Source organism: Pseudomyrmex gracilis, unplaced genomic scaffold (genome assembly GCF_002006095.1).
Source record: "Pseudomyrmex gracilis isolate BER0280 unplaced genomic scaffold, ASM200609v1 scaffold_59, whole genome shotgun sequence".
Classification (NCBI taxonomy): domain Eukaryota; kingdom Metazoa; phylum Arthropoda; class Insecta; order Hymenoptera; family Formicidae; genus Pseudomyrmex; species Pseudomyrmex gracilis.
The window spans coordinates 547288-574895 of record NW_018020643.1 but is presented as its reverse complement, the minus strand read 5'-3'; the positions used below and the strand labels follow the sequence as shown (position 1 = coordinate 574895).

Sequence of the window (27608 nt, the reverse complement as noted above, 5' to 3'; positions counted from 1 at the left end):
TTTGTTGCCCGTGTGAAAAATTATCCATCTAATCCATATACAACTCCTTTACGTTACATGAGATAAACATTCTCTCATTAGCCATTCAATCTCAATCCATTCCTATATCAATTTCCCTACACAACTCCACCCCTACATTACTCCGCTCTACAATTATTATTAGAACTGCGCTCTTAAGCCTATGTCACACTACGGATTGGAATTGAGATTGAATTGGAATTTGACCAATCAGAAGAAAGAAAACCAATCCCAAGTTTACTGATCTTCGCTCTGATTGGCCAAATTCCAATCCAATCTCAATCCAAATCCGTAGTGTGACATAGGCTTTACACATTACTACGCTCCACAATTCTTATTGGAGCTGCGCTCCTAACCAGAAATTATGTGACATAGAATGGCGTATGGACTAGCATAAATGGTTCACTGAGCCACAACTGCACCAAACCAATCAACCTGTTTGTACCAATCGATATACTATAACCTAATCTAACCTATTATGATTTAAAGAAAGATTCAGAAAGTAATGTTAAAAAAGTATGTTAAAAAAAGTATGTTAATAAAAGTAGTTGGAGTTAGAGTTGAAGACATGTTAAATGAAGTATTTCCTTTATGACTTAAAGATAATATTAAAAAGCCTTTAGGTGAAACTGACGGCAAGTTAAACAAACCTCTCATCTATGATCTATGATTTAAAAGTTCTTAATTAGTTTTTTAATATTAGCAAAAATCTAGAAAGTGATGTAAGTATGAAAGCGTGATGAAATTAAAGACTACTTAAAGTTTTTAGTTTAACTTTGTTTACAATTAATGAAAGCAATATGTTTAGTCTGCGGTAGAGATGTGATAATCTTTGTTTTGCAAAAACAACACTTGTACAAACTTTTATTTACTCTTTATTTCTTACTTACTTTTTCCAAGATGTTAGTAATTTTCTTGTAAATGTAAATTATTTATGTTGCAAACAAGCGTACGAAAGCTTTATGTCATTTGTTTCAAACTACGCATTTTTTCAGAATGGGACGAAGTCGCACACCATCGCCGGGAAGACGAAGGGATCGATCCCGAGATCGAGATCGCGACAGAGATCGACGAAGACGACGGTCACGAGAAAGAAGACGAAGGTATATCTAAATATAATTGAAATTTATAAACGTAGCGCTATTATTATATATTAAATATGGTTTTGTAGATCTGTAGAGCGAGACAGAGTAAAATCAAGAGATAGAGAACGAGACAGAGAACGAGAACGCGAGAGAGATAGACATAGGAGATCATATACTAGATCTAAATCAAGAGAACGCGATAGATCGCGTGAGAGAGCAAATCATAAAGCCAAATCAAAACCTGCAAATGAACGACCTGTTATCACAGGTATCAAATAATTTTGTAGATGATCTATAAAAAGAAGAGAATGATTTATATAATATTAGAAAATTATAAAATATAATGTATACAATAATGGTCTCTCTTTCTGTTTTAATATTATAGAAGCTGATCTTCAAGGCAAGACACCAGAAGAACAAGAAATGATGAGAGTGATGGGATTTTGTGATTTCGATACGACTAAAGGTAAAAAAGTAGAGGGAAACGATGTAGGTGCAGTTCACGTCATTTTGAAAAGAAAGTACAGACAATACATGAACAGGAAGGGTGGCTTCAACAGGCCTTTGGATTTTGTTGCATAACTTCTCTTTAATACAAATTTAAGTGGCAGAAATTATTTTGTGAGATTGAACAAAAGTTTCTTCAATTTTTCAAAATATATATTTTATATTTCGATTTGTTCCATTTATTCATCTATATTAATTTTCAGTACAAATTAGTAAACTTTTGTATGACTTGTATGAAAAACTCGTATGATTTTAAGTGTAATAATAATAACTATATAATACTTATTTGATTAATGTGATAATTAAAATAACTTGTCGCGTATGTCACATATATAAAAAAAATAGAATATAACACAATATAACATATTTATATTTAATACAAAAGTGTTAAATTTTTATATTCCTTACTAGCAATTATATAAACTATCTTATAAGATATTTCAGCAAATGTAAAACCAATAAGAAAATTACAAATAAAACAAATTTTATCCTAAGTTTGTGAAAAATTTATAACGTACAAACATAAGGCTTATATAGATCTCTATAAATGTTTTTTTTTTTTTTTATACATATAGATCTTTATAAAATATTTTTATCATGTTTTCAAGATCTTCGAGATCGTTTCGAAGGCGGTGATTTCGTAGGAGAGTCCATAAATACATCACTTACTTTAGAGTGTTGCGACGATGATTTTGTAGGAGATTCCATAAGCACATCACTTACTTTAGACTTTTTTGAAGATGACTCTTTCACAGGAGAATCTACAGATGTATTTGCATCTATTTCTGAATTGGATACATCATTACTGCGACGAGACTTCTGTGTGTCCAACTGTTTGCAATATTGAAAAATTATAGAAAATAAAAAATGAAACCTTATATATAATTTTAATCTATATTCGTACCATGCTTATATCCATTTTTTCGAGTGCTTCAGCCAATTCTGTATTTTTTATACGAAAATCTCGCGTTATGCTATGTTTTATATATCTTTCAAGTGGAACCTAAATTTAAACATACAGTCGTCCTTGTTAATATGAATTCACCTCTTTTCTAGAACAGGATACTATTGTTTAACAGTGTTGTAACTTACGCCAGTTTTTTTATCAAGTGCTAACACTTCCTTATGAAATTGTTCGATTTCATATATCACAAGAGGTATAGTCTTGGTTTCCTTAAGAATCTTGTTCCTTTGTATATGCGAATCAGCTTTTGGCTTCGGAGTTTGGTTCTCCTGAATATAATATAAACGTACATATAGTTTTACAATTAAATAAAACAAATCTTTCATTTTACTCTACCTCAGTATGTGTTATCAAGTTATAAAATCCAGATCTTAATGGTTTTCCTGCCGATTGAATCACTTGAATAAATCTAAAATTACATTAAAATAAATATAATATAAATGTTCTAAAAACATCGAACAATATGTGTGTGTAAAATGCATAAAAGATTCCTATATGATATTTACTTGACTGATTGAAACGCCGGGTTTTGTTTACTCGATTTTCCATAAAAATATTTTGTAAGAGTGCTAAGTACATTGTATACTACTTGTAAATTTTTGAACATAGAATCTGTGGATGGTCCTGGTTTAATAGCGATGTTGGTTAAAATGCAAAGTATTTGTATAATGTGTGACAATTGTCTGCACAGACTGCGTTCTTGTGTTTTCAATTTTTCTTGATCTGCATAGAAAATCTTTTTATTATTATTGAAAAACAGTTAACGTTAAGTCAAAAAAAAAAAAAAAAATACGAGAGAATAAAACATTGAACGTACGTTCTTCGAGATCTGAACCAGGTAGGCAAGCTATATTTTGTTCAGCTTTAAGACGCATTAACAGCCAAGATACATTGTCCAACTTTTCTTTCACCCACGTGTTTACCAAATTATAAAGCTGCGCTGCTATATCTTCATGGATAATTTTGAATTTATTATTTTCCGACGCGTCAGCCTACACATTTTGCAAATACATATTTAACGAACACTTTTTATACTCTTACATAAAAAGTTAAATATTCTGTATGTACGTACTTTGTCGATGCTACCAAGTTTATCGCACAACGCGACAGAGATATCAATTAACAACTCTCCATATTCTTTGTTCCTCTCTTCTATCCATAACAAGATTTGAAAAATGGTTAAAGAAGCTTGTGGATCCATATTTTCCAATTGTGTAAACTTCATCATTGTATCAAATATCTTAATCAAATATAAATATTTTACTTAATATTTGATATTTCTTATATTCAATACTTATCAAAATTAAAAAAAAAAAATAGACTAATTACATCGGTAGTAAAGAATACTAACTTCATCTCCATTCATTTCGGAAAAATTGAATTCTTGCGTTAGCTGACGTATAATATCCAACAACACGCTAAGTATTTTTTTAGAATTTTCTTCGTGTTCATCCTTTTCACTAAAGAACGTTTTAAAACTCGCTCTTAAAGTAGCAGTTACACTCGCCAATTGTTCATTAAGACTTTTCGATTGAGATGCTCTAGTAGCTGTAGAAAAAATCATATATATTTAAGATATTACAATACATATAAGAAAATGAATATTTTTACTTAAAAAATATTTTAAGCACACTTACAAACAATAGCATCGAGAAACTGCGATAATTCCGACGGAAAATACGTGCACATTAGACAACACAATTCTTTGAAGCAATCCAACGCTAATATAGTGCCTTGCTCGTCAGTATCGAGAACGTTCTTTAAATTCAATACAACGTGATCGTACAATAATCTGCAATAGTAGAAAGAAAAAATAAGTTTTAGAAACTTTTTAATTTATAGAAACATAGATATTACACTTTAAAGAAGGAACATATAGACCTAGAAGGTTTTTCTACAAGACATCTGCAAAGTAAGATTTGTTTTTTATCCGTCCGGTTACATGTTCCTCTTTCCTTTCTCTTTTAATTATGTGAGTTTTTTACCTTCCAATTTCAAAATAAATTTTCATGTGTTGTTCTTTATGCTTCCGTAAATTGTATTCCGTTAAACCTTTAACATTCTGCAAGATCTGCAGCAGTGTTCGTAAAATATAATGATAAAATTCTTGGTATTCTACCAACATGGCTACTTGATCTGCAGTTGCCCAAGGAACGGATTTCCTATTATAATAGAATCACTTGATGAGTACACTTAATCGGTTTTAATCACACTTAATTACATAATTAAAAGATACTCACAAATAAAAAAGAGATAGACTTTTGCACACTGCAGACAGATCCATAATGCTAGGCGGTAATTTTATATTGCTTGGTCGGCCAGCTTTCTTTATAACCGTGTTATTCGTATCGTTTTGTGTTTTTTTACCTTTGCCTTTTCCCTTTTTAATCTTTGAAGCATCCTATGGAAATAAATATGTTTTATGTCCTAAACATATAGAGCATAATTTTTTTTTTTTTATTACCTTGATAACTTCAACCAATCTTGTATATCCTTTGAATAAACTTTTGATACTTTGAGCAGTATCTGAACAATTGACAGACCAGCCGCCGATTCTGAAGGACATAAGAGCTTCGTAAATTTTGATTGCTAATAGAACGTTCTGCACTTTTTCTTGAGTTTTGATGTTAGTATTGTTGACATCAAGTTTGTCATCCTATAGAGAAAAAATTTGAGAATCAAATAATTGTGGACAATATATTTCGAGTTTCTAATCTTTTTTTAAACATACCAGATTTAAATGTTCTACATCAAGTTGCGTCATCCGTCTGCAGAGACTTTCCAAGATCACAGCCAACTCGTCTACAAGGGACGATTTCATAAGAGCCGACTTGATATAAATCTTTTGCAGAATAGATATTAGCTCCGGTAGAGGTTCTTGCACTACAATTTCGTCTCCTTGCATAACTGTGCACAAGTCTAATTTAACTGGTATGACGATATTCTCGTCTGCCTCGAAATATATCTTAAAGTGAGGTAGCAACATGTCTAAGATGTATTCTGCTATCTCGACATTTTTTAACACGGCTTCATACAAACCTAGACGATCGTACATAAAATAGATGAAAAAATAATTCTTTTTTTAATTTAAAATAAACTGCACAACAATTTTATTAATTTTGCATACCATTGTATAAATGTAATCGAACTTCGCACTCGTGTGTGAAACATCTCTTTAAAATGCCCAGTATATCATAACACAAAGATTTATTGTATCCCGAAGTCGACGTTACTTGACTTCCTCTCTCTAATGTTACCTGCAAAACATACAGAATATAATTTTATAAAGCTGTAAGTTTCTTGACGTATGATGACACACAATTGATAAACCTGAGTCAAAATAGATGTGGTACTCGTGCAAGTTGATGACGAATGTTGCTGACTCGAGGTCATCGCGAGACCGCTCAAAGAATGTATCTTTAGATTTCTCAACATTTCCAAAATACCGCTAACTGCAACTTGTCGATTGAGCGTGCCCTTTCTGTACAGAGCTTTTCTCAATGTTAATATCACATGATTTCTTATATCGGCAGAAGCTTGTATCAATGGAAATATCGCAGAAACTATAAAAATAGCGCCTTCTCCGGGTATAAACGAGATTTGTTCGAAAAGAGTCATTACGGAATTCTGATGGTCCAATACAAGAATCGTTAATTTACGACACATGTACGTTAAGCAGTCTGCAAATAAAATGTAGCAATTGTTGCTAATCCAAAAACTGTGAATAATCACATGCGAAATAAATATCAATCACATATTTATGATACAATATAATAATATAGAGATTAAAAGTCTAATATAAAAAGGGCTATTTAAAAAAAACTTACTAGTATATTGAGAGATACACGATCCACCTGCGATTATTTTATCAATTAAAGTTTGAAATATAGTTGGAACCGTTTCATGATGTTTTCTCATAATTTTCTGAAGTATTTTCAAACCTATCTGCCACAAAGGATGTAAACCTGTCTTTGATTTATTCTCTACAGCCATAAGAACAAACGCGAGATCTACCAATCCTTTCAGCACTAAATGACGATCTGTATTACTATTGTTAAAAAGTTAAGTGGTGGTAAATACACATAGTATTTTTTGTTTTATACATTATGTTTATAGTTAAAATATAAAGTAAAAAAATACAAATATATATTAACAATTATTTATAATCAATAGACGTGTGTTGCAGATTTACCTCGTATTAATAACGTTTCCTATTATAGTCATTATATTACAAGACTCAAGGATTAGTTTTCTCAACCATGCACTGTTCTTTCTTTTGTCATCAATTTCGTTCTGTTTGCTGATGACTGTTCGGAGCATTTCAAAAATCTATAATACAAATACGATAATTATTAAAGCAGTATTTTAAATTTGTAAGTTGTAATGTATTAATTACATCACCTGTTCTTCATCAATAGAAGCAACTGTGAGCAATACAGAAAGCATAAAAGGTTCCAAAATAACTTCAGGAACCTGAGAAACATTTTTAAAATATTTAATGTAGTCTTTTATTAGTTGATGATTCAACTGGGCAGCTTGATATATGTGGTATAATATTGTACTTTCAATATTTTGTACTTCCTTGGGATTTATTATATCTGTGATTGGATGAACATTAAGGTTGAAATTTTCAGACTTTGCGTATAGACTTTAAAATATTATTTGAATTGTATTTTCTTACCTATTGTTTCAAAAGTATCAGAGTCAGAATTAGCTTGTGAATATCGAATTGTAAAATATCTGCGTAATGCTTCTAAAAGAAGTTTACTTTCTTGATTAGAACATAATCTCAATGATTGATGTACAAATGGAGGTAGTTCTTCAAGAGGCATATTCTGCAGTTTTGCACAGAATACTGTGATTACTGTAGCATGATCATCTTTTTCTAAAGATATATCTCTACAAAGAATCATTATAAGATGATAACTCTGTATTTTTTTTATTAAAATCTACACAAGATTATTTACCTAAACATTCTTGCTAATGAAGGCATAATTTCAGTGTCCCACTCACTGTTACAAATGTTGTTAACAATGATAGACTTATATTTAGGCCCAGAAACTTCACCGTTCATATGATTTATATATTTTTCTTCTTCCAATACTTCTAACAAAACAGGAAGTAGATCTTTCCAGCTGAAATATATTCAACAAACTCAATAAATCACATAAGAAGTGATTGTGTTAAAGATAAAAATTAATCTTTCTTTACATACCTCCTAAATTCATCATCATTGTTGCATATATTGGCAATGGAAAAATCTACTAATTTAACTAAGTGCACTTTTGGATAATTAGGAAAGTCTACAACTATTCGATTTACAATATCATTTGCATAACTGATGGTAACTTTGGATTTGGCTAATGTTTTCAAGGTAGATTCCACTAACTTCAATCTCTTTGCATATAGTTTTTCAGATTCTGAGCATATTTGCAATATCTCATCCAATATTTTAAAACCATCTGGATCGGAAATTCGATTGGATACTATTTTTACAAGCTAAAAAAAATTATTTAATTTATTAACAATTGTCTTACTTTTATGTCATATTCCCATAAATACAATATATTACTTACTTCGTCAGTTGATGCTTCCTGCACAAATTTCATCAGCTGCTTCTTATCATTCTGATTTAACACATCATTAAGTTCTGCGCTCATTTTTGAATTAACAATGCAATATATTCTATTTGTTTAATGATTAACTTTTATCGAAAACAACACGTGCATTTGACTGGTCCACTGTTTATATCTTCACTCTCTTTTGATCTTTGACCAATATTTCCCGCTTTTGCCACAGCAGGACCTTAACGCCTGTTTTCACCATCTCCGATTAACTTAATCGGCCGATTATTCCATTGGAATTGCCAATTCGCATGAATCGTTTAGCAGACTAGACCAATCACGACTGATACTTAATCGCCGATTAAGTTAATCGGAGATGGTGAAAACGGGTGTAATTCTTGAAAAACTTTCGTATACCAGAGAGAAACCTGAGAGCGGCCATCCTATTGTAATTTTTTACGACGGTTTCAGCCGCTGGTTTTAGCCGTATTTCCACAAAAGTGGAACTCAAAGGCCGTTCTACATTAAACGCAAGTGGCAGATCTCGTGGAACTGATCAATCACGTTGGTCGATTGGCTGATTTGACTCTGCAATTGGTCAATTCCACGAGATCTGTGACTTGCGTTTAATGTAGAACGGCCTTTGAGTTCCACTTTTGTGGAAATACGGCTAAAACCAGCGGCTGAAACCGTCGTAAAAAATTACATTTGGATGGCCGCTCTCAGGTTTCTCTCTGATCACAACTAGGATTTCTGTCTTTGTTTCGTCGTCGCTGATTGGTTGAAATTTATACGAGTACAGTCCAAGACAAAAAAACAACGAAAAGTAAAGAATGACTGCGTTCAGCAGAAATCAGCGCTCAGCAATTGCTGAGTGACTGAATGATTATCTTATCTAGATAATATTAATGCTGAGTGACTGAATGACTTAACACAGGTAAAAGTATCTAGGGCTGTGTTCCAAATTTACTGCCAGCACGCTAACCAGTGCTAGAATTGTATAATACATGTGATTTAAACTATAGATCTTTAGCGCTGGCAGTGAATTTTGAAACACACCCTAGATAAGATACTTTTATCTTATCTAGAGCACGGCGCTCGTTGGCGCCTTAGACCATATATACTTATAGACACGGCCTGTAGATATGAATCCACGAGTCGAGGTGAAGCAAAGATAATATCATCTACGTGACGTCACATGTGGGCATTTCAGCAATGGCTAAACGCGGCCTCGTAGATGATATTATCTTATCTTCAAGGCGGTTATCTGAAGCCGTCTATAAACGCGCCTTTGCTTTGCCCACATGTGACGTCATGTAGATGATATTATCTTTGCTTCAAGATAGTTGTCTGAAGCCGTGTCTATAAGTATATATGGTCTAAGGTTGGCGCTACGAGCAACCATAGACGTATAATATATAGACTGCGCGTTTGGCTGAAAAGATGTCTTCAACGTTGAGAGAGACAACATACTTTGAATAGTAACTCTTTCTCTGTCTATCATTTTCCCCACTACTTCGCTAGACAAAGATGAGGCTACTATTCAACACCAGCTGTCTCTCTCTCCATGTTGAAGACATTTTCTTAACATGGCAAAGGTAGGGAACGCGCAGTCTACATATTATACGTCTATGCGAGCAACCGCCCCGCTTGCCCCCCGATCCCCACGCCTATTCCGCGATTCATTGACGCGTTGTGTACGCAAAGTGTTTGTCTAACACCTGTCAGTTTTTGACAGAGTCTGCTATCAGTGTTAGTTGCTTCTGAAACTAATGTACATATGTATTTTAGCTGATATTTATATATTTGTTTGACAGATTATGTACGTGCAAGTTTCTTTGTTCGAGCACTAAACGGATTTCTAACGTTTCGACGTCGTGAAAAATTCTATAGAAGCTGCATTCCATTTGATCGCAACGCTTGTGAGCGTTTTTTTTTTTATCTCTGTTTACCTTTCGACGAAAAACAAGGATAAAATAATTCCATGAGCGTTGCGACTGCCAAGTTGAACGCAGCGAAAGGTGACCTATCTATGTTCTACTTTTTTGTCTCGAACAGTTCGCATTCCTTTCTGAAGGGGGAAGCACCGAAAGACATACTGACGCCGTCACGCGGCCGGTATCTCTTTCTTCACGCACGTTCGTGGTTTATCTCATCGCGTGCAAGACCGGTATAGCGCGGGTGGTAATTTTTCTATTTTCTCGATCTTCCCGCCTGTCGTTACACTGCGAGAGTGTATAAACAATGGCAGATCAACAAGAGAACAAGGATTTCAGTGAAGACGTAGCGGAGCAAAATTTTGAGAAAAATGGCGAGGCCGAAAGCGCGGGTACCGGCGGTGGTGGCGGCGGCGACGCCGTAGAGAATGGCCAGGATTCGCAGGAAGACAGGTACGATTTCTCTCTTTCGTTTTTCTCTTGTAAAATCCCCGATAACGATGCCGTTAAACGGTTAAATCGTTTCCCGCGCACGTTTTTTGGGCCTAACAACGCAATTGCGACTCGAGCGAAGTCACATTTTGTAACGACGTTTCCCGCGAATTCGCTCGGCGTCCCCTTCGGCGGGCTCTTTGCCTTTGACACGGGTCGAACAAAATGGCGAAGATCGAGCGAAACGTAATCCGTTCACATCGGGTACGCACTAGCTGCAAATTGCCTTCTCGCGCGATTATTCGATCTTTAGTCAGCCGCAGCGAACTCACCGTGCATTTCTTTTTTGTCTCCAGATCTGGTATTTGTTATTATGTCGCATCGTGCGAGACGAGTTTTTTTTTTTGCGATGTTTTTCCCCGAAAAAAGATTTGTCTGCGTCGTGTGTACTCTGCGATTTTTTTCAGCTCTTACAATAAAGTTTTCGGCTATTTTTCGTGTAAACATTGTTTCATTATTTTCCTTTACTTTCAAATTCGGAGTACACGATGCCGAACAAATCTAATGTCACTTTACAGCTATTCCCAGTAACGTACAAGAGATATACTCTATAACCGAGTTATATTTTTTTATACAGTATATATATATATATATACATATATGAGCTAATAAAACTGTGAAATTATTAAACAATTTATTCAGTCTATATAACGTACTTCAGTAAATCTGTTCGAAATATTTAATATTTTTATACATAAAAATGAAATAAGGTAACTATATATAACATACTTTTTATATATTTATACTATTATATACATATATAAGGATATGTATGTTCTACAATTGTAAAGTATGTACCTTACCTGTCTCAAGCTTCTTAACTTTTTTTGTAAATTTCTTTCTGTTCTTTACTTAGCCAATTAACTCTTTTCTAGTTGTATAATTATTGGAGGGCAGTCACAATTTCATCATTGATAAAGTTTGTATGTATATGTAGATCTATATATAACTATATATATGTTCAATAAGAATAACATTTGTATTGTATTTTTTTTGTAGAATATAATTTTAAAAAAATCCATATTTATTGTGACATTGATCAGTTGCAAGAAAGTTATCCTTATTCACAGTATAGTTTACAGTCAAATTCTGATTAGCCAATTGCTCAAAACGATTGACAAATGCACCCAATGCTTGTCTGGGATCTCTGAATTGAACTACGAAGCCTTGTGAACTTTGGGGTCAGAATTATTGTGAGCAATCGAACATCGAGTTCTCAAGTCCATCATGTTGCGTCACAACACGAAAGTGCTGGAGTCAAGTCGAGTCAAATGTTACTTGAGATCAAATATGTGTCGCAGCGACACATACTTGCCTGCTGGATAATACAGAGTAGAGTAATTTCCGGTGATTCAAATGTGATTTGGATTATTTGGGCATGAACAAATGCACAGAGACACTAGGGCCCATGCAAATATCTTCGATAGGCTCCTGAACGCCATTAACACAGTTTCTGTGACTTGGTCTGCAGGTGGCAAACGTCCCAGTGCGATTATGGCGGGCTGCTTACAACTGGCTTACTGTGACCTGACCTGACTACAGATACCGGCGAGTGACTGGTACCCATGGTATTTATCATCGTATTAGATGATACGACAAAATATATTGATAATATAAGTACAGACTAAACACAAACCGCCGGAAAAAGTTAAGGGAAAAATAGAAAAACAGCAAAATGTATATATATTGCAGCTTCTTATTCAAATGCAAAAATGTACGAAAATGTATCTCAAGACTCGAGAGTCATGTGTAATGTAAGCCTTCTTGATGAACGTGAGAATTGTAAGATAAAAGATCTATGTATGTATGCATATATACAAATGTCTGATGTAATGCAGAACGTTGTTTAGAAAGAAATCGAATAAAAAAAAATAAAAAAAATAAAAAAAAAAGAATGAGAAATAATAACAGAGCAAAATCAGTGCAGTGACCGATATTAATCTGTTGTAACATGGAAATTAATTTTTTTAGCTTTCCAATATAGAGTTGCAGTCAATCTACCACGTGCCACTAATTTGGGCCAATTAATAATCGGGATATATTTGTGACCTTAGAGAAATTATTTATATTTTCTTTAGGGGCAGCTGTATATCAACTGGAGTTGTAGCTTATTTGGATCATCGTTGTAACAGTATTTTGCTCTCTTTGAAGCGTTTATTTCTATTACACTACACACACATACACACAAACATATTTATATGTACTTTTTTTCTAAAACTTTCCTTTAATAATTTTTCACAAAACTTTTATGCTGTTCAAATCGAGTTACCTGTGTGATGCGCAAAACTGCCGTCTCTCCGTAACTTCAATTACACTACGCTCTTGCGTAGCACAACTGTGTGTGTAATTTTATATAATAACGTACGTTTTTTTTTCTTTTTTTTTTCTTTTTTTAATTTTTATCAGAGTTCACATTTGTTCTAGGGATATGGTATTTTATAACTTTTTATATCGCTTTACTGTCAGAATAACTATATTTAGTCTCATGCAAAAGGAACAGGTTTATTTTTCCAAATCTATATGTGGGAGTGACAAAACATCTACATTGTGATTGATGCTGCACTTGGAATTTTTATTTTCTGCTGCAATTTATATATTTTTTTAAAATAAATCATTTAATTGTAATAGTGCTTTTATAAATATATCGAAAGTTTTTGCAGTGCTTTTTGCAGAAAGCATCGTGGATCATCAATTGCTTTGTTAAGTAGATTTTGATTTGCACAGAGAAGAATGATAATATTATAAGTTCTTTAAAATCACAAAAGCAATTAACTTGATAATTAATACTACAATATTTTAGAAAAATCTCTGTTCTTTCTTTGGTAAAATAAATTAGTTCCATTGCTTTGCAGGTTGACCGGAAGTAATCAGGACTCTATATGATTAACAGGCACATTCAATTTCCATTTCTATCTTTCTTTTATTTTAACATTGTGTGCCTGCAAAATTTCAATAAAATTAGTAATACCACAATCGCGTAGCACCGCACTAGCGGCTGAAAAGTTAGGGCAATAAGCGTTGCTCTCTATTATACTTATTTTATAACTATTTTTGTTTATTGTTTACAGAAAATTATTTGTCGGAGGACTCAGTTGGGAAACTACAGACAGTAAGCAATTTGATTCCTAACTTTGATTTCCGATTATTAAAGTTGTATTTCATATAATCCATACCAGAAATCCATATAGGCATTATTTTTATCTCTACTTTTTCTTTATTTCAGAGGAACTAAGAGAACATTTCAGCACATATGGCGACATTGAAAGTATTAATGTCAAAACTGATCCTAATACGGGAAGATCGAGAGGATTTGCTTTTATCGTGTTTGCTAAAGCGGAAGCACTTGATAAAGTAATTCATAATTCGTTCTAATGACTAATCTAAAACAAAAAATCTACTAATTTAAAACTAATCTAAAACAAAATTACTATTATTAATGTAACAAAATACTATTACTAATGTAACAAAATCACTAGTACTAATGTAAAACAAAATTTTTTGTGTTTTAAATAGACATATAAATGTCACGTGTATGCTATTATCTGTTTATTGTAGATTATGTCAGCTGGAGATCACATCATTAACAATAAAAAAGTCGATCCGAAGAAGGCGAAAGCTAGACATGGTAAGATTTTTGTTGGTGGTCTGTCTACAGAACTTTCAGACGACGACATCAAAAATTTCTTCTCACAGTTCGGAAATGTAAATATTTTTAAAATATATATACTTAGAAATATATACAACACACATAAACAAAAAATTAATTATCGTGCAATGTTTTTCTAGATTGTCGAAGTGGAGATGCCATTTGATAAGACAAAGAATCAACGAAAAGGTTTCTGCTTTATTACATTTGAATCTGAACAAGTGGTTAATGAGTTACTGAAGACGCCAAAACAGACAATTAATGGAAAAGCAGTAATTTAATTAAACCTTTCATGAAAACCTCTTTCAATAATTTAATTAAATCTTTCATCTACTAATAAAAATAATTGCTAAATTTTTAATATATTTTAATGCATAATTGACCGCTTTAAGAAGATAAATATAATTTGTTGATTTTCTTTCTGTCGAACAGGTTGATGTGAAAAAGGCGACACCAAAATTGGATGGCATGGGCGGAATGCGTGGAGGCATGATGGGGAGAGGAAGAGGTGCTCGAGGCGGCCGAGGTCGCGGATTTGGTGGTCAAGGTGGTTGGGGACAAGGATACGGGGGCGGTTATGGCGGCGGTTATGGCCAAGGTGGATATGGCGGCGGTTATGACGGTTACGGAGGATATGATTACTACGGCGGCGGTTATGGTGGATACGGTGGTTACGATTACAGTGGATATGGAGGTGATTATCTTTGGTCACGGTAACATATACGTACAAATTAAATTCGAACAAAAATAAGGGAGAGGTACTTTTATGTAAGGTCATAAAACTGTTAGTATCCTGACAAGTATCTTTGGAGTATTCTTGATTAGTTTTCTCGAAATAAAATTTTTATTGATCCAACTCGGGTTTTCATTTGCGGTGGTACTTCATTCTTTATTTCTTTTTTGTCTTATATTTGAATTGAAATTTCAATGATACGTGCGGGTGCTGACTCCATTGTACCATGTGTTTCATGAAACGCAGATGGCTATGGCTATGGCGGTGGTAATTACGAAGGTGGCTACGCAGGCGGGCGTGGTGGTGTACGCGGTAAAGGTACGCATTACAGCGTTCCTTGATATACTTTATTACTTATTTTATTTTGTTTTCTCTCTTTCTATCTAGTATGTCTAGTATATCTAGTCTAGTTTTTAACGCTTTGCCGCCGCTAGAATTGCATCCATCCTTTATAACTCCTTTTTTAACCGTACAATAGACGCAATTTATTCTTTTGACTTCTAGTCAAGATAAATTTAATAAATATAACATACTTTAACCTGTAAATATCAATAAAAATAATTGTAAAAACGTTAAAGTATTGCTTTAAAAAGAAATTTTGATTTAATGGTTCATATTTTTGTGTGTGTCGTCCTTATAAATTCATGTTTGTTTATTAGAGTAACACAAAAGAGATATACTAGACTCTCAGAGAGAGATGCTTATCGAAAGAAAGAACACGAATTTAAATAGTGTGCAGCTTACTACCTTAGCCTGTAGCCTCTTTGTTCTTACATTTATGTATATCTGTGTAGCAGTATCTTTTTTCGTAGTATTTTGTTATATTTTAGCAGCGTATGTCAGTTCATTGAAATGTACATTATATCACACAATCGATTCATGTGTGTATTATGTGTTATTTATTTGCATATACAGGATGTCCGACAATTACTTTAACAGCTCTCGTAGGCAGACTTCAAGTTCAAGACTTTTCGACTCAGTTTTACTCCTTCTATCTGCCTACGAGAGCTGTTAAAGTAATTGTTAGACACTCTGTAAATACATATATATATATGTGTATATGTATATACATTTATATGTAAATATATATGTATATATATGCACATGTAATATTATACTATATAAGTGTAGTATGTAAATGTAGTAGATAATTTTTTTGTACAGTTATGTTAGACGAAAAGAAAACTAATAAGATATCGGTATTGTTTCAGGAGGTTCGGGCTACGGAAAGCAAAGAGGTGGAGGACGTCAAAATCAAAGGCATCAACCGTATTAACGAAAATTCCCATCCGCGATCGCAGTGCAATTCGCGCCGTAATCTGGTACACTATTATTTCTAAATTGTATATTTTGCGTTTATTTTTTAATGCGTTTGATAATCAATTTTTCGCGATTTTTCTTGAGCTGAAATATTATCACTTTTCATTGTATTTTTTCTTATTTCATAAATATATTAACATTGTGACCTTTATTTTTATTTTGTGAGAAAGCCTGATATGGTGGTTTATTTTGTTTTCTGTTTATTTCGCGTATTTCATGACTTGACTGATATATTTTGAAGTATAATTTATATTTACAAAATTATAGTCTACTTTTTTTTGTAGATATTCTTCCTCACTACCGATCTCTTCATTCGTCCAGTCATCATTCCATTAAGCCACGCCTCTCCTAGCAAGAATTTCGACAATTTTTGGACAATGTGATCAACTGCTGCTACCAAATCAATCACGAAAAGCTACGATGGAAACAGCAGTACAATTTCGTTTTATATTTAACTCCGATTTATTATTCCGTGTCTATATGCTTTCCTTTCTGCCGTTTGCAGTACGAATTCGTGTCATTTATCTCCTTTTTAACAGTGTGTTTGCGGTAGAAAAGCAAGCATATAAAATTGCCACTTAGATTCCGATTGTAATACAGAGCAAAACGTGAAGTATCCAACAGTATCAGTCTTACAAGAAATGTTGCCGTACGATAAAGTGAAATAAGGATAGTTGTATAAAATAAAATGTAAGCACGTGTATGTGCCCGATTAGAAAAAGATCTGTGTCGTGTTTTTTTTTGTTTTTTAAGAGTCACACGCACGTATCTAATCCTCTTTTGTAATTTTCGATATCTGAGTGTAATTGAAGATACAAGATTTTATTGATAAACTTTTTTTTTTGTAATTTTTCATACTTGTTTTAAATTCTTTTCACTTTACGTATTGGTTTATATTTAGATTTTAAAAACGTTTGACTGCATTCAGCAGAATAAAATCTTAAATTTGACGGTTTGATTAAAAAACTGGCAGCTCTTCGTTATTTTGTCATTTTCTTTGTCTGGCCATTATCATATAAATCTTCAACTATATCTGCTATATTCGATATTCATCACTCATTAACTCTTATCAAGGTGTGTACACACAAAAAACACTTCTACCGTACATATTTAAAATTTAATCGAACTTTTCAATCTCATTTAAGTACACTCGCGTTGGTCGTTAAATGTGGGATTGGTTGATTTGATAAAAAAATCTCTAGGTTTTTTCAAAAAGTCCCTAAAGATTTGAGAAGTTCACTATTAGTCGACCAATCACGCACGACATTGCGATTCGTGCGTACGAAAAGCACGACGAGAAGGTTGGCACTCCCGCTCCCGGCGGCAGCAAGCCGAGTAGCGCGAAGCGAGTAGCGGAACGCGGAGCACCGGAGGAACGTGTGTCGTTTATGTATATACATATATACAGTGTGATATACTACTTTCTTCTGTGTAACGTGATGATCATTGTGACGAGCGAGTAAACGATCAACGGAAATCCAGTGGGACGACCGTTCGGTGCGTCTGTGATATGCAAATAAGTTGTGTTCACGGCTCCGCGAATGGACGTCTCGCGGTTCTGAAGGCAACCGACGCTACGCAACGGAGCAACGTATTCACATATCGTCGAGACGCAGTCATTGAAGGTACGGAACATTAGCAGGGCGATCGCATTTTTTTCCAAGCGAGACAATTATGCCGCTTTTGCCCGCGGCCAGCGAGATACCATTGCTAATAACGACGATAGGACAGATGTTCCCATCTCGAACGGCGTCGTCGTCCTCTCGAAATCGCGCCACTTAAATAATGGCCTTTTCCCGCCATATTTTTCAAAACTCCCTCCAATGTGGACGCTCGCCTCTTCGGTAACAGATTTTATTCTTACGAGAAAAGACGTTTCGAGTGTTTGTATATCAAAATTGAATCATTAGCGTTTAGTTTTTTAAACACATCTCTATCGAGTCGAAGTATCAGATGCAATTAGTACTGACATCAGAAAAATTAATAGTATTCAAAAATTGCCTCTCGAATAAAATTGTAATTTAAAGTATATTGTAAATATATATATATATATTAGAGCTAAAATGTGTGTACATTTTCTTTGATCTCATAGATATCTGAAAGCATATAGTAGCAAAATGAATACTGTGGAAAATGGAGCTGGCGACAGCAGGCCAGCTTCCAAGCAGAAAACCATTGAGGGTATCTACCAAAAGAAATCACAGTTGGAACATATTTTATTACGTCCAGATACCTATATTGGATCTTTGGAACCTATGACAGAAATGATGTGGATATATGACAAGGAAAAAGAAATGATGGTTCAGAAAGAAATAAAATATGTTCCTGGATTGTACAAAATTTTTGATGAGATTGTAGTGAATGCTGCTGATAACAAGCAGCGAGATCCTAAGATGGATGTAATTAAGATTGATATTGATTCGTAAGTTATTAAGAGCAATTCAGTTTATAGAATTCTTATAACTATTGACAAAAAATGTCTTAGTAAATATTTTTTTATTTTGTAATTAATAAACAGAGAGCATAATACTATCTCGGTATGGAACAATGGAAAAGGCATCCCTGTAGTAATACACAAAGAGGAGAACATGTATGTTCCCACTATGATATTCGGTCATCTCTTAACATCGTCAAATTATGATGATGAAGAGGAAAAAGTAACTGGTGGCAGAAATGGTTATGGTGCCAAGCTGTGTAATATTTTTAGTCATCGTTTTACTGTTGAGACTGCAACAAAAGAATATAAAAAATGTCTCAAGCAAGTAAGTACAATTGTGCTTATCCATTTTATTTTATGTATTTGTATCTGTGTATTGTAATTTCAATTTATTTTTTTTATAGACATGGGGTGATAATATGGGAAAAGCTAGTGAGCCTAGAATTAAGGAATATTATGGAGACGATTTCACAAAAGTCACTTTTTCACCAGATTTATCTAAGTTTAAGATGCAATCTCTCGACAATGATATTGTATCTTTAATGTCTCGAAGAGCGTACGATATAGCTGCTTCCACAAAAGGTGTCAAAGTTTTTTTGAATGGAAGTCGTATTCCGATAAAATCTTTTAAAGATTACGTTGATTTATATATTAAGGGAAAAGAGGATGACGTTGGTAATCCATTAAAAGTTGTACATGAGAATTGTGGTCCACGCTGGGAATTGGCTGTTACATTATCAGACAAAGGATTTCAGCAAATGTCATTTGTAAATAGCATCGCAACAACAAAGGTAAAGCAAGCAGTATTACGTGTAATATTTTTACCAAGCAGAAGATTACTTCAAGTATTTAAAATAATTAAATGTTATTAGGGTGGTAGACACGTTGATCATGTAACAGAATCAATAGTCAAACAATTGACTGAAACATTGAAGAAAAAGAATAAGGCTGGTGTGGCCATTAAACCGTTTCAAATTAAGAATCACTTGTGGATCTTCATCAATTGTCTGATCAATAATCCGACGTTTGACTCACAGACTAAGGAGAACATGACTTTGCAAGTAAAAAGCTTTGGCTCCAAATGCGTATTACCCGAAAAGTTTATTGCTAATGTAAGTATTTTTATGTCGAATATATTGTCGGTTTTTTTTTTATTGCAAAAAAAGTATATTATATAAAATGCAATTGTAGGTCACAAAAATCGGCATCGTCGAAGCAGTGCTATCCTGGGCAAAATTCAAAGCTGATATTCAGCTTGAAAAACTGGGTCCTAAGTCAAAACAAAGGAAGCTGCACGGTATACCGAAGTTGGAAGACGCTAATGATGCAGGAACGGCAAAATCATTAGAATGTACACTTATATTAACTGAGGGTGACTCAGCCAAAGCAATGGCTGTGTCCGGCATTGCCTCTATAGGAAGAGATAAATATGGCATATTTCCATTGAGAGGTAAACGTTTTGGTTTTGCTGGAAAATATTTATTTAAGTCTCATTGTTTTAGTTGAATTCTATATTTCGTTACAGGTAAAATGTTAAATGTGAGAGAAGCCACCCATAAACAAATTTTGGAGAACGCTGAAATCAATAACTTGATAAAAATCCTTGGTTTACAATACAAGAAAAAATATGAAACTCGCGACGATCTAAAGACTTTGCGCTATGGAAAAATGATGATCATGACTGATCAGGATCAGGTAAAATCTCGTATAAAAAAACGACTATACATACATTTATTTATTTGCGTGAATGTTTATGATTCTAAACTAATACAAATTTAAAACAAATTATTTACAATTAAATTTTTTACGATTAAAATATGTGAAAATTTTATTACTTAGGACGGTTCACATATCAAAGGTCTCTTGATCAATTTTATCCACCATAACTGGCCGTCATTGTTGAAGCTGAATTTTATCGAAGAATTTATTACACCTATCGTGAAAGCCACAAAGGGCAATCAGGTTTTATCTTTCTTTTCTTTACCTGAATTCGAGGCGTGGAAAAAGGATACGGAGAATTTTCATACATACAAAATCAAATACTACAAAGGTGTTTACTAAAACATTTACGAAACTTGTAATATTAACTATTATTTTACGATATAAAGAATCCATGTAAAACAAAGTGTCCTTGAATCTGTACAGGTTTGGGTACTTCTACCGCCAAAGAGGCGAAAGAGTACTTTGAGAACATGGCCAGACATAGAATACGTTTTCGATACGAAGGCGAGCAAGACGATCAAAATATTGTAATGGCGTTTAGCAAGAAGTGCGTAGATCAGCGTAAGGAGTGGCTAATGAATCACATGAACGAAACTAAAAGAAGAAAGGACATCGGTCTTGGCGAGCGCTTTCTCTACGAAAAGGACACGCGCGCCGTCTCTTTCTCAGACTTCATCAATGTCGAGCTGGTATTGTTCAGTAACTATGACAACGTGAGGTCTATCCCGAGTATGATCGACGGCTTCAAACCGGGTCAGAGAAAAGTGTTATTTACTTGTTTAAAACGCAATGACAAACGCGAGGTGAAAGTCGCGCAATTAGCGGGATCGGTCGCCGAACATTCCGCTTATCATCACGGCGAAACATCTTTGATGGCAACCATAATCAATCTCGCGCAAAACTTCGTAGGCAGCAACAACATCAATCTGCTCCAACCAATCGGTCAATTCGGTACAAGACTTGCTGGAGGAAAAGATGCTGCTAGTCCGAGATACATTTTCACAATGCTTAGGTATTTGTCATCATGTAATACAGATTAAGAAATTGCATGCTTGTCTATAAACTTTTTTTCTTATTTTTTTTTTGTTTTATTTTTAAAGCCCATTGGCAAGGTACATATTTCACAAACACGACGATGCTTTACTGAAACACGAATATGACGACAATCAAAAGGTCGAGCCTGTCTTTTACATACCTGTAATTCCCATGGTATTGGTAAATGGCGCTGACGGTATTGGCACCGGATGGATGACAAAAATACCGAACTACAATCCACGAGAAATTATTGAGAATCTACAGAGAATGATGGACGGAGCAGATCCAAAACCGATGGTATACAATTCTGATATATTGTAAATTATCGAATAAAAGAGTTGAGAGATGTGATTTTTCTATAGGTTTTTCTATTTAACAAAATATGGTGCCGTTAGATCACAAAAAAGTATCAAAAGATACACTTATCATCAATTTGAAATTCTGCCACATAATCAATTTGTTTACTTTAGAAACCCCACTACAAAAATTTCAAAGGCGTTGTAGAAAGCTGTGGGGATTATCGTTATGTTATAAGCGGAGAAATATCCGTAATCGGGCCTGACAAAATTGAAATCACCGAACTTCCTATTGGTATGTGGACACAAACTTACAAGGAAACTGTACTGGAACCCATGTTACATGGAACTGACAAAACCCCAGCTGTCATTACGTAAGTATTACGATTTGTTGAAAGTTTTCACTTTTTTTTTCTTTGTTTTTTTTTTTAATGTTATTTTTATCGCAGGGATTATAAGGAGTACAACACCGATACATCGGTGCACTTTATAGTAATAATGAATCGTGACAAATTAGTCGAGCTAGAAAGGGACGGTCTTCACAAAGCATTTAAACTCCAGACAACAACAACAATAACATCTATGGTAAGATATTCACACACACAGCGATATTCCTAATCGGATCATATAACATCGTCCTTAAAATAAAATTGTAACCGTGTTATAAAACTATTTATTTTGTAAGAAATGATACGAATATCGCTCATATTCTTTGTAAGTAAAATTTAGAAATTTAACAATATCACTTCTTGCAGTGCGCATTTGATGAAAATCTGTGTTTAAACAAGTACGACAGCGTAGTGCAGATAATGAAAGGATTCTACAAAGTTCGACTAGAGATGTATCATAAGAGGAAAGACTATTTAGAAGGAATTTTGCAAGCGGAGGCGGCCAAACTATCGAATCAAGCGCGTTTTATTCTCGAGAAATGCGATGGAACTCTAGTGATAGAAAACAAGAAGAAGAAGGACATGATAGCAGAATTAGTTAGACGTAATTACGAATCAGATCCGGTGACGGCTTGGAAACTGTCGCAGAACAGGGAACAAGCCTTGGTAAGTAAGAGCGTTTGATACAGCTTTTACTCAGAAATTGTCTATATGTTCTCTGTATGTAAAAGAATCAGTCACTTACTAGTATTGATTTATTTTGCTACATCAGGAGGATCAAGTAAGTTAATGTAGAAAAAAAAAAACAGTATGTAAAACTTCCAATGTAGACGTCCTAACTCTAAAAAGCAGTGGTTTTCAAATTCTTTTGATTCGCGGCGCACTATTGCGTACAAAAAGAAACAATAAAAAATATATTGATACGTATTAAACTGCACGAATATATGCATACAAATAATTCAGTAATAAATCTCTATCAGTGTATTTTCTGCGGCACACCATTTGAGAGTCACTGCTTCGAAGATTTCTTGACGAATACAATCATTTTCCAAAATATGTTTGTTTGACACAAAAGCTTAGAAAGATAACTTTATTTAAACATTTAAGCTTTTATGGATTATGGTTGTTTTTGTCTAAAGATCTTGTCTATCACGTTAAATACGTGTAATTTTAATTATGTGTATTATGAAAATAAATATAGGAAGAAGCTGCAGACGTGGATGAAGAAAACACCCCAACCGCGACCGCTATGGAAAAAGAGAATTTTGATTATCTTCTAGGAATGACAATGTGGAGTTTGACGAAGGAAAAGAAAGATGATTTGTTGCGACAACGAGATGAGAAGATGGCGGAGCTAAAGAGACTGCAAGTTCGTACGCCGGTTTCTTTGTGGAAAGAAGATTTGGAAAATTTGCTAAGTGAATTAAACAAGGTGAGCCAATTTTCTTTTTTTCTTTTTTTTTTTTAAGAAACTCTTGCTTTAATTTTTCTTATTGTTATATTGTTGCTTTTATTGTTTTATTTTTTCTTATTGTTATATTATTTCTGTGTGCAGGTTGAGGAAAAAGAACGAAAAGAAGACAGCAAACGAACCGACAAAAAACCACCCTCGAGGTTCTACAAAATGGAGGACACTCGTCGTATTCTTCCTGTCATCGATGGCGAACTAAAGAAAAAAATCGAAAAAGCAAATATTGTAACAAAAGATAGGAAAGAAGGCATAAAGAAAACAAAGGTAAAACTCTTATTATTATTTGATTGATTCATCTTTTATTTATGCAATAAAATATATTATTATATAAATTTCCGTATTAGATAAAGAAAGAACCGATCACTCAGGATGAAAAAGATGAATTCGATGCATTAGTCGATACTAATTCCAAAACCCTAGACCAAAGGCTAGAAAAGAAGATTGGAAAGAAAGGTTGGTATATCTTTTCACTCACTATACTTTACAGCAGGTATTACACATACTCTTACGACATATACTCTTTTATAAACAGGACTGAAACAAACAACGTTGTCATTTAAACCTTTAAAGAAAGGTGCCAAAAAGAAGAACAAGGACTCAGATTCGGAAATTGATGACATCGATTTTGAAAGCCTCTCACCAGTTCCGGCCCAACCACGATCGCGTAGAACTACAGGTATTGTTCAGTTTGTGCACTTCATTCAATGATAATCACATTTAAGGTTGTATTCAGGGTAAGATAAAAGATATGCCAGATTATTCAAATTTTGCCAGTCAGTAGATAATATTTAAAAAAAAAAAAAAAATTGTGCAAAATTTCAGCTCCTTTGCGAGCCTTGTTAAAAAGTTAGTACGATTTTAATTTAACACGAGTTCCTATGGGATTTTACGATATTCTGATATAAATTAAAAAATAACTGTAGATATAGATATGCCGTAATTTTTTGAAACTTTTTGCAGTTGTCAATAAATATCTTAAAAACAAATTCCACTCGAAAAAATAATTGTTTCGAGAATATCACGTAAAATATAAATTTATATTTTGCTAAAATTAATAAAAATATATATTTAATATACATAAAACAATTATATTTGTAATTTTATACATCAATTGTTACGTTTTAACGAACTTTTATGATTAATACATTTTCCAGTTTTTCATTTATCTTACGTTGCAAGTAGAGTATAATCTTACTCAAAAGTATCAAAAGTGAACATTAAAATGGCACACAAAATATACGTGAAAACTATTCCGTAATCATTAAAAGTATAATAAATAGTTTTTTAAACTTATTTTAATACAAATAATACTTTTCCAGCAAACAATTATTATCTAAATATTAAAATAGCTTCGGTTTACGCTATGTTTCTTAAACTTTTGACTGAGATCTTACCCTGAATACAACCTTAATGCGTTATATTATTTTGTAAAACGTTGACTCGCGCTATTTTCGCTAAATCTATTTGAATTCACAGCCAAGAAGAAATATAATATGAGCAGCGAGAGTTCAGACGATGGCAGTATTGAAAAGTTCAGTCCTTCTTCCGATTCTGAGTACGTATAATAATCGCTATGTTATTGTGTTTGTCAATTGTTTGTCAAATATTTATTATTCATTTGGTATATCTTTTCTTTCTAGACTCAAGAAAGAACCTGTGGTACTAAGCGATTCTGATGACAATTTTAAACCAATCAAAAAACCACCCCAACCGACACGTAAGCACATAATACGTATTTAAGTCGTCAGGTGTCAAATGTGTATTACGAATGTATTAAACATTTTTTTTTTTTTTTTTTTTTTCTACAGCGACTTCGGAAGAGCTTTTCGACTCGTTAGTTGGTAATTCTTCTTTGGAAAAGAAATCAATAATTTCCTCGTCCGGGGAAGACTCACCTACGAAGTTTACACCGCCCAAAAAAGGTAAATATATAAAACATTTATCTATTTATCCGATTAAAAACTGTTCTACATTATTATCTCCCGCATTACAGCACCTGCTAAGAAAAAGACTGAAAACGGCAAAGGAGTAAAGAGACAATTGAAGAAGAAACCAAAAATATCTGAGGACTCCGACACGGATGACATGTTTTCTAGTAAACAAAGTCCAGTAAGTGTGACAGTGTTTGGGTCAATATAAATTTTGTTTGCGGAATAAGTTTTTTTAATTAATTTACTTTTTGCAGACAAAGAAGAAGAAAAAGAAATCAGATTCCGATGAAGATGTAGTTGTAAGTGATTTATCACCACCACAATATCCCCGGAAAACGGGCGGTCGAGTTCGAAAACCCGTATCTTACGCGCTAAAATCCGACGACGATGACTCTGATTAAACGTCGTCGTGTTGCACGTGAAAAATAGATATTTTAGGGATAGTAGGGATTGACTGAAATACTTCAGAATTACGGATCTTGAAAGTGAAACTCCATGTGGTTTGTTTGTAAAGTATAGCACAAATTTATTCGGTGATCTTCAAAGATTTCGTTATCGAAGTCAACGATAATTATAATTAATTAGTAAATAATTTTATGTGCAAAACACGTTTTTTTTTCTACCGCTTGAAAAACTTGGTTGTAAAATTTACTTTAAGGAAAGAAAAGATTCATTTGGTACGTATGTATGTTTATGTGTATATGTGTGTGTGTGTTTGTGCACTTTTGAACTCTGACATTCTAAAATCTCCATGCAATCTAAATTATTTCTCGAATGTTTATAATTATTGGGAGCGTGTGAAGTTTCATTAAGTTGAATGTGTGTTTCCGCAAACCATCGTGGACGGTTCTGCAAAAAAAAAAAAAAGAAAGAAACAAAATTATCCGCTAACTTAGACGCATATAAATAAACTTTCTTGTTATATTGTTAAACAAGTTTTTTAAGCAAAAAATATCTTAGCAAGGAGACTGAATAGTATTTTCTATTGTGATGTATCAATGTAATTGCAACTTTTTTGTTTAAGTACAGATAGGATATAGTTTTCTTTCTTTCTTTAGAAAATTGAAAAAGATGTGTACAAGAGCAAATACATTATTGAAAGAACGTTTGATGCCGTCTACACTACACAGATTGTAATTAGCAATGCAAAAGAGTATTCTTTTCAAGATCTCAGATTATCACATAATATGTTGTATCAATTATAATATTAATCTCGTCGCCGGAATCTCATTTGTACGTCTCATTCTCTGTTAGTTCTCGATGTAACTTAGAACAAAAAAAAAAAAAAATAGAAAAAGAGAAAGAGACATGTGTACGGACATACCGGGAAACAAATGTTTTATAAAAAATGAAAAGAAAGGAAAATATGAAAAAATACACAATTTTTAAATATATTTTTACATACGTCACAATATGGATTTTTTTTAAGATTGTCTAAGACTATATATATATATAATATATATATATATATAAATTATACACAATTAAATGTCTATTATACATATATACACGCTCGCGCGCACATACTACACGCAAACAGAACGGGATCTTACTATGCGGCGCTCAATATCAATTAAACGAAACTGTCAAGTGTTACTTTAGGCTTTACACATAAATAATTAAAATATCTTCATGTTTTATTTTGTAGATAGATAGTGAAAAAAAAGATCGTAAACTTTTTAAAAAGCTGAAACGAGAATACAGTTCTTTTTGTACACCAAGAACTGAGAAAATCACAAATTTAAAATTACAGTCAGAATAAAGATCGAAGTGAAGGCTGGATATGAGTCAGAAGTTAATTAGTTTCTATAATAATTAAATTCTCTCCTCCTGTCTTAAACTTTTCTTCCTGTCTGTATAATTAACAGTTGTTATATTTCTTATATTAACACAAGATTTGAAAATAATTAACTTTGACGCATATTGGTGTGGTCGGTCGATCTCCTGACTATATATTATACACATATATGTGTATATATATATATATATATATATGTATGTATATATATATATATGTACGTATATACACACACATACACATATATACAAACATATATGTAT

At 33.3% G+C, this 27608-nt stretch overlaps 4 protein-coding genes across 13 annotated transcripts; 3 read left to right on the top strand and 1 right to left on the bottom strand.

The window, feature by feature from the left end:
- Positions 1-382: 382 nt before the first annotated feature.
- On the top strand, positions 383-1938 carry LOC109854105 (U4/U6.U5 small nuclear ribonucleoprotein 27 kDa protein). Of its 4 annotated transcripts, none has more exons than XM_020426887.1 (4): positions 383-455; positions 1014-1121; positions 1190-1371; positions 1489-1938. In XM_020426887.1, exons 2-4 carry the CDS (start codon positions 1015-1017, stop codon positions 1683-1685), a joined length of 486 nt encoding a protein of 161 aa, XP_020282476.1. In that variant the 5' UTR covers positions 383-455; position 1014; the 3' UTR covers positions 1686-1938. The 4 variants fall into 4 exon arrangements, with proteins under 4 accessions (XP_020282476.1, XP_020282473.1, XP_020282475.1 ...); XM_020426884.1 differs by having other exon boundaries at positions 448-534; XM_020426886.1 differs by lacking the exon at positions 383-455 and adding an exon at positions 462-653.
- Positions 1938-8568, bottom strand: LOC109854104 (Fanconi anemia group I protein homolog). The gene is made up of 22 exons (XM_020426882.1): positions 8151-8568; positions 7790-8073; positions 7542-7709; positions 7256-7473; positions 6976-7172; positions 6767-6903; positions 6402-6622; positions 5905-6254; positions 5702-5831; positions 5306-5613; positions 5039-5230; positions 4815-4975; positions 4560-4736; positions 4212-4366; positions 3926-4122; positions 3647-3814; positions 3392-3566; positions 3081-3297; positions 2911-2983; positions 2703-2843; positions 2515-2613; positions 1938-2441 (listed from the first exon to the last, which is right to left on the bottom strand). The coding sequence occupies exons 1-22, from the start codon at positions 8232-8234 to the stop codon at positions 2214-2216; spliced, it is 4080 nt and encodes a 1359-aa protein (XP_020282471.1). The 5' UTR covers positions 8235-8568; the 3' UTR covers positions 1938-2213.
- A 1668-nt stretch (positions 8569-10236) lies between these two features.
- LOC109854066 (RNA-binding protein squid-like) lies at positions 10237-16989 on the top strand. 2 transcript variants are annotated; one of them, XM_020426784.1, is made up of 9 exons: positions 10237-10528; positions 13636-13676; positions 13791-13918; positions 14123-14269; positions 14354-14485; positions 14646-14907; positions 15193-15264; positions 16158-16268; positions 16551-16989. In XM_020426784.1, the coding sequence occupies exons 1-8, from the start codon at positions 10383-10385 to the stop codon at positions 16220-16222; spliced, it is 993 nt and encodes a 330-aa protein (XP_020282373.1). In that variant the 5' UTR covers positions 10237-10382; the 3' UTR covers positions 16223-16268; positions 16551-16989. The 2 variants fall into 2 exon arrangements, with proteins under 2 accessions (XP_020282373.1, XP_020282374.1); XM_020426785.1 differs by lacking the exon at positions 15193-15264 and having other exon boundaries at positions 10239-10528.
- Positions 16990-17577: 588 nt separating this feature from the next.
- LOC109854065 (DNA topoisomerase 2) lies at positions 17578-26189 on the top strand. 6 transcript variants are annotated; one of them, XM_020426778.1, is made up of 23 exons: positions 17578-17891; positions 18359-18688; positions 18785-19028; positions 19108-19494; positions 19576-19815; positions 19895-20153; positions 20229-20398; positions 20543-20753; positions 20849-21437; positions 21526-21757; positions 21931-22130; positions 22206-22341; positions 22512-22811; positions 22918-22926; positions 23347-23577; positions 23701-23880; positions 23961-24069; positions 24149-24292; positions 25093-25171; positions 25257-25333; positions 25425-25538; positions 25610-25725; positions 25802-26189. In XM_020426778.1, the coding sequence occupies exons 2-23, from the start codon at positions 18384-18386 to the stop codon at positions 25946-25948; spliced, it is 4479 nt and encodes a 1492-aa protein (XP_020282367.1). In that variant the 5' UTR covers positions 17578-17891; positions 18359-18383; the 3' UTR covers positions 25949-26189. The 6 variants fall into 6 exon arrangements, with proteins under 6 accessions (XP_020282367.1, XP_020282372.1, XP_020282371.1 ...); XM_020426779.1 differs by lacking the exon at positions 17578-17891 and adding an exon at positions 18105-18110; XM_020426781.1 differs by lacking the exon at positions 17578-17891 and adding an exon at positions 18132-18149.
- The last annotated feature ends 1419 nt before the right edge of the window (positions 26190-27608 follow it).

What these genes read in the sequence shown, in the direction of transcription:
- LOC109854105 (XM_020426884.1), top strand. An exon ending in TCACGAGAAAGAAGACGAAG is followed by an intron (nt 1,122 to 1,189) that starts GTATATCTAAAT and finishes ATGGTTTTGTAG; the next exon opens with ATCTGTAGAGCGAGACAGAG. An exon ending in TGAACGACCTGTTATCACAG is followed by an intron (nt 1,372 to 1,488) that starts GTATCAAATAAT and finishes TTAATATTATAG; the next exon opens with AAGCTGATCTTCAAGGCAAG.
- LOC109854104 (XM_020426882.1), bottom strand. Translation starts at nt 8,234, where the DNA reads ATGAGCGCAGAACTTAATGATGTGTTAAATCAGAATGATAAGAAGCAG. An exon ending in CTTCTATTGATGAAGAACAG is followed by an intron (nt 6,904 to 6,975) that starts GTGATGTAATTA and finishes TTTGTATTATAG; the next exon opens with ATTTTTGAAATGCTCCGAAC. An exon ending in CACTTGATAAAAAAACTGGC is followed by an intron (nt 2,614 to 2,702) that starts GTAAGTTACAAC and finishes GTTTAAATTTAG; the next exon opens with GTTCCACTTGAAAGATATAT.
- LOC109854066 (XM_020426784.1), top strand. Translation starts at nt 10,383, where the DNA reads ATGGCAGATCAACAAGAGAACAAGGATTTCAGTGAAGACGTAGCGGAG. An exon ending in TCTTCTCACAGTTCGGAAAT is followed by an intron (nt 14,270 to 14,353) that starts GTAAATATTTTT and finishes ATGTTTTTCTAG; the next exon opens with ATTGTCGAAGTGGAGATGCC. An exon ending in CGATTACAGTGGATATGGAG is followed by an intron (nt 14,908 to 15,192) that starts GTGATTATCTTT and finishes CATGAAACGCAG; the next exon opens with ATGGCTATGGCTATGGCGGT.
- LOC109854065 (XM_020426778.1), top strand. Translation starts at nt 18,384, where the DNA reads ATGAATACTGTGGAAAATGGAGCTGGCGACAGCAGGCCAGCTTCCAAG. An exon ending in TACATTTTCACAATGCTTAG is followed by an intron (nt 21,438 to 21,525) that starts GTATTTGTCATC and finishes TTATTTTTAAAG; the next exon opens with CCCATTGGCAAGGTACATAT. An exon ending in TGCTAAGTGAATTAAACAAG is followed by an intron (nt 23,578 to 23,700) that starts GTGAGCCAATTT and finishes TTCTGTGTGCAG; the next exon opens with GTTGAGGAAAAAGAACGAAA.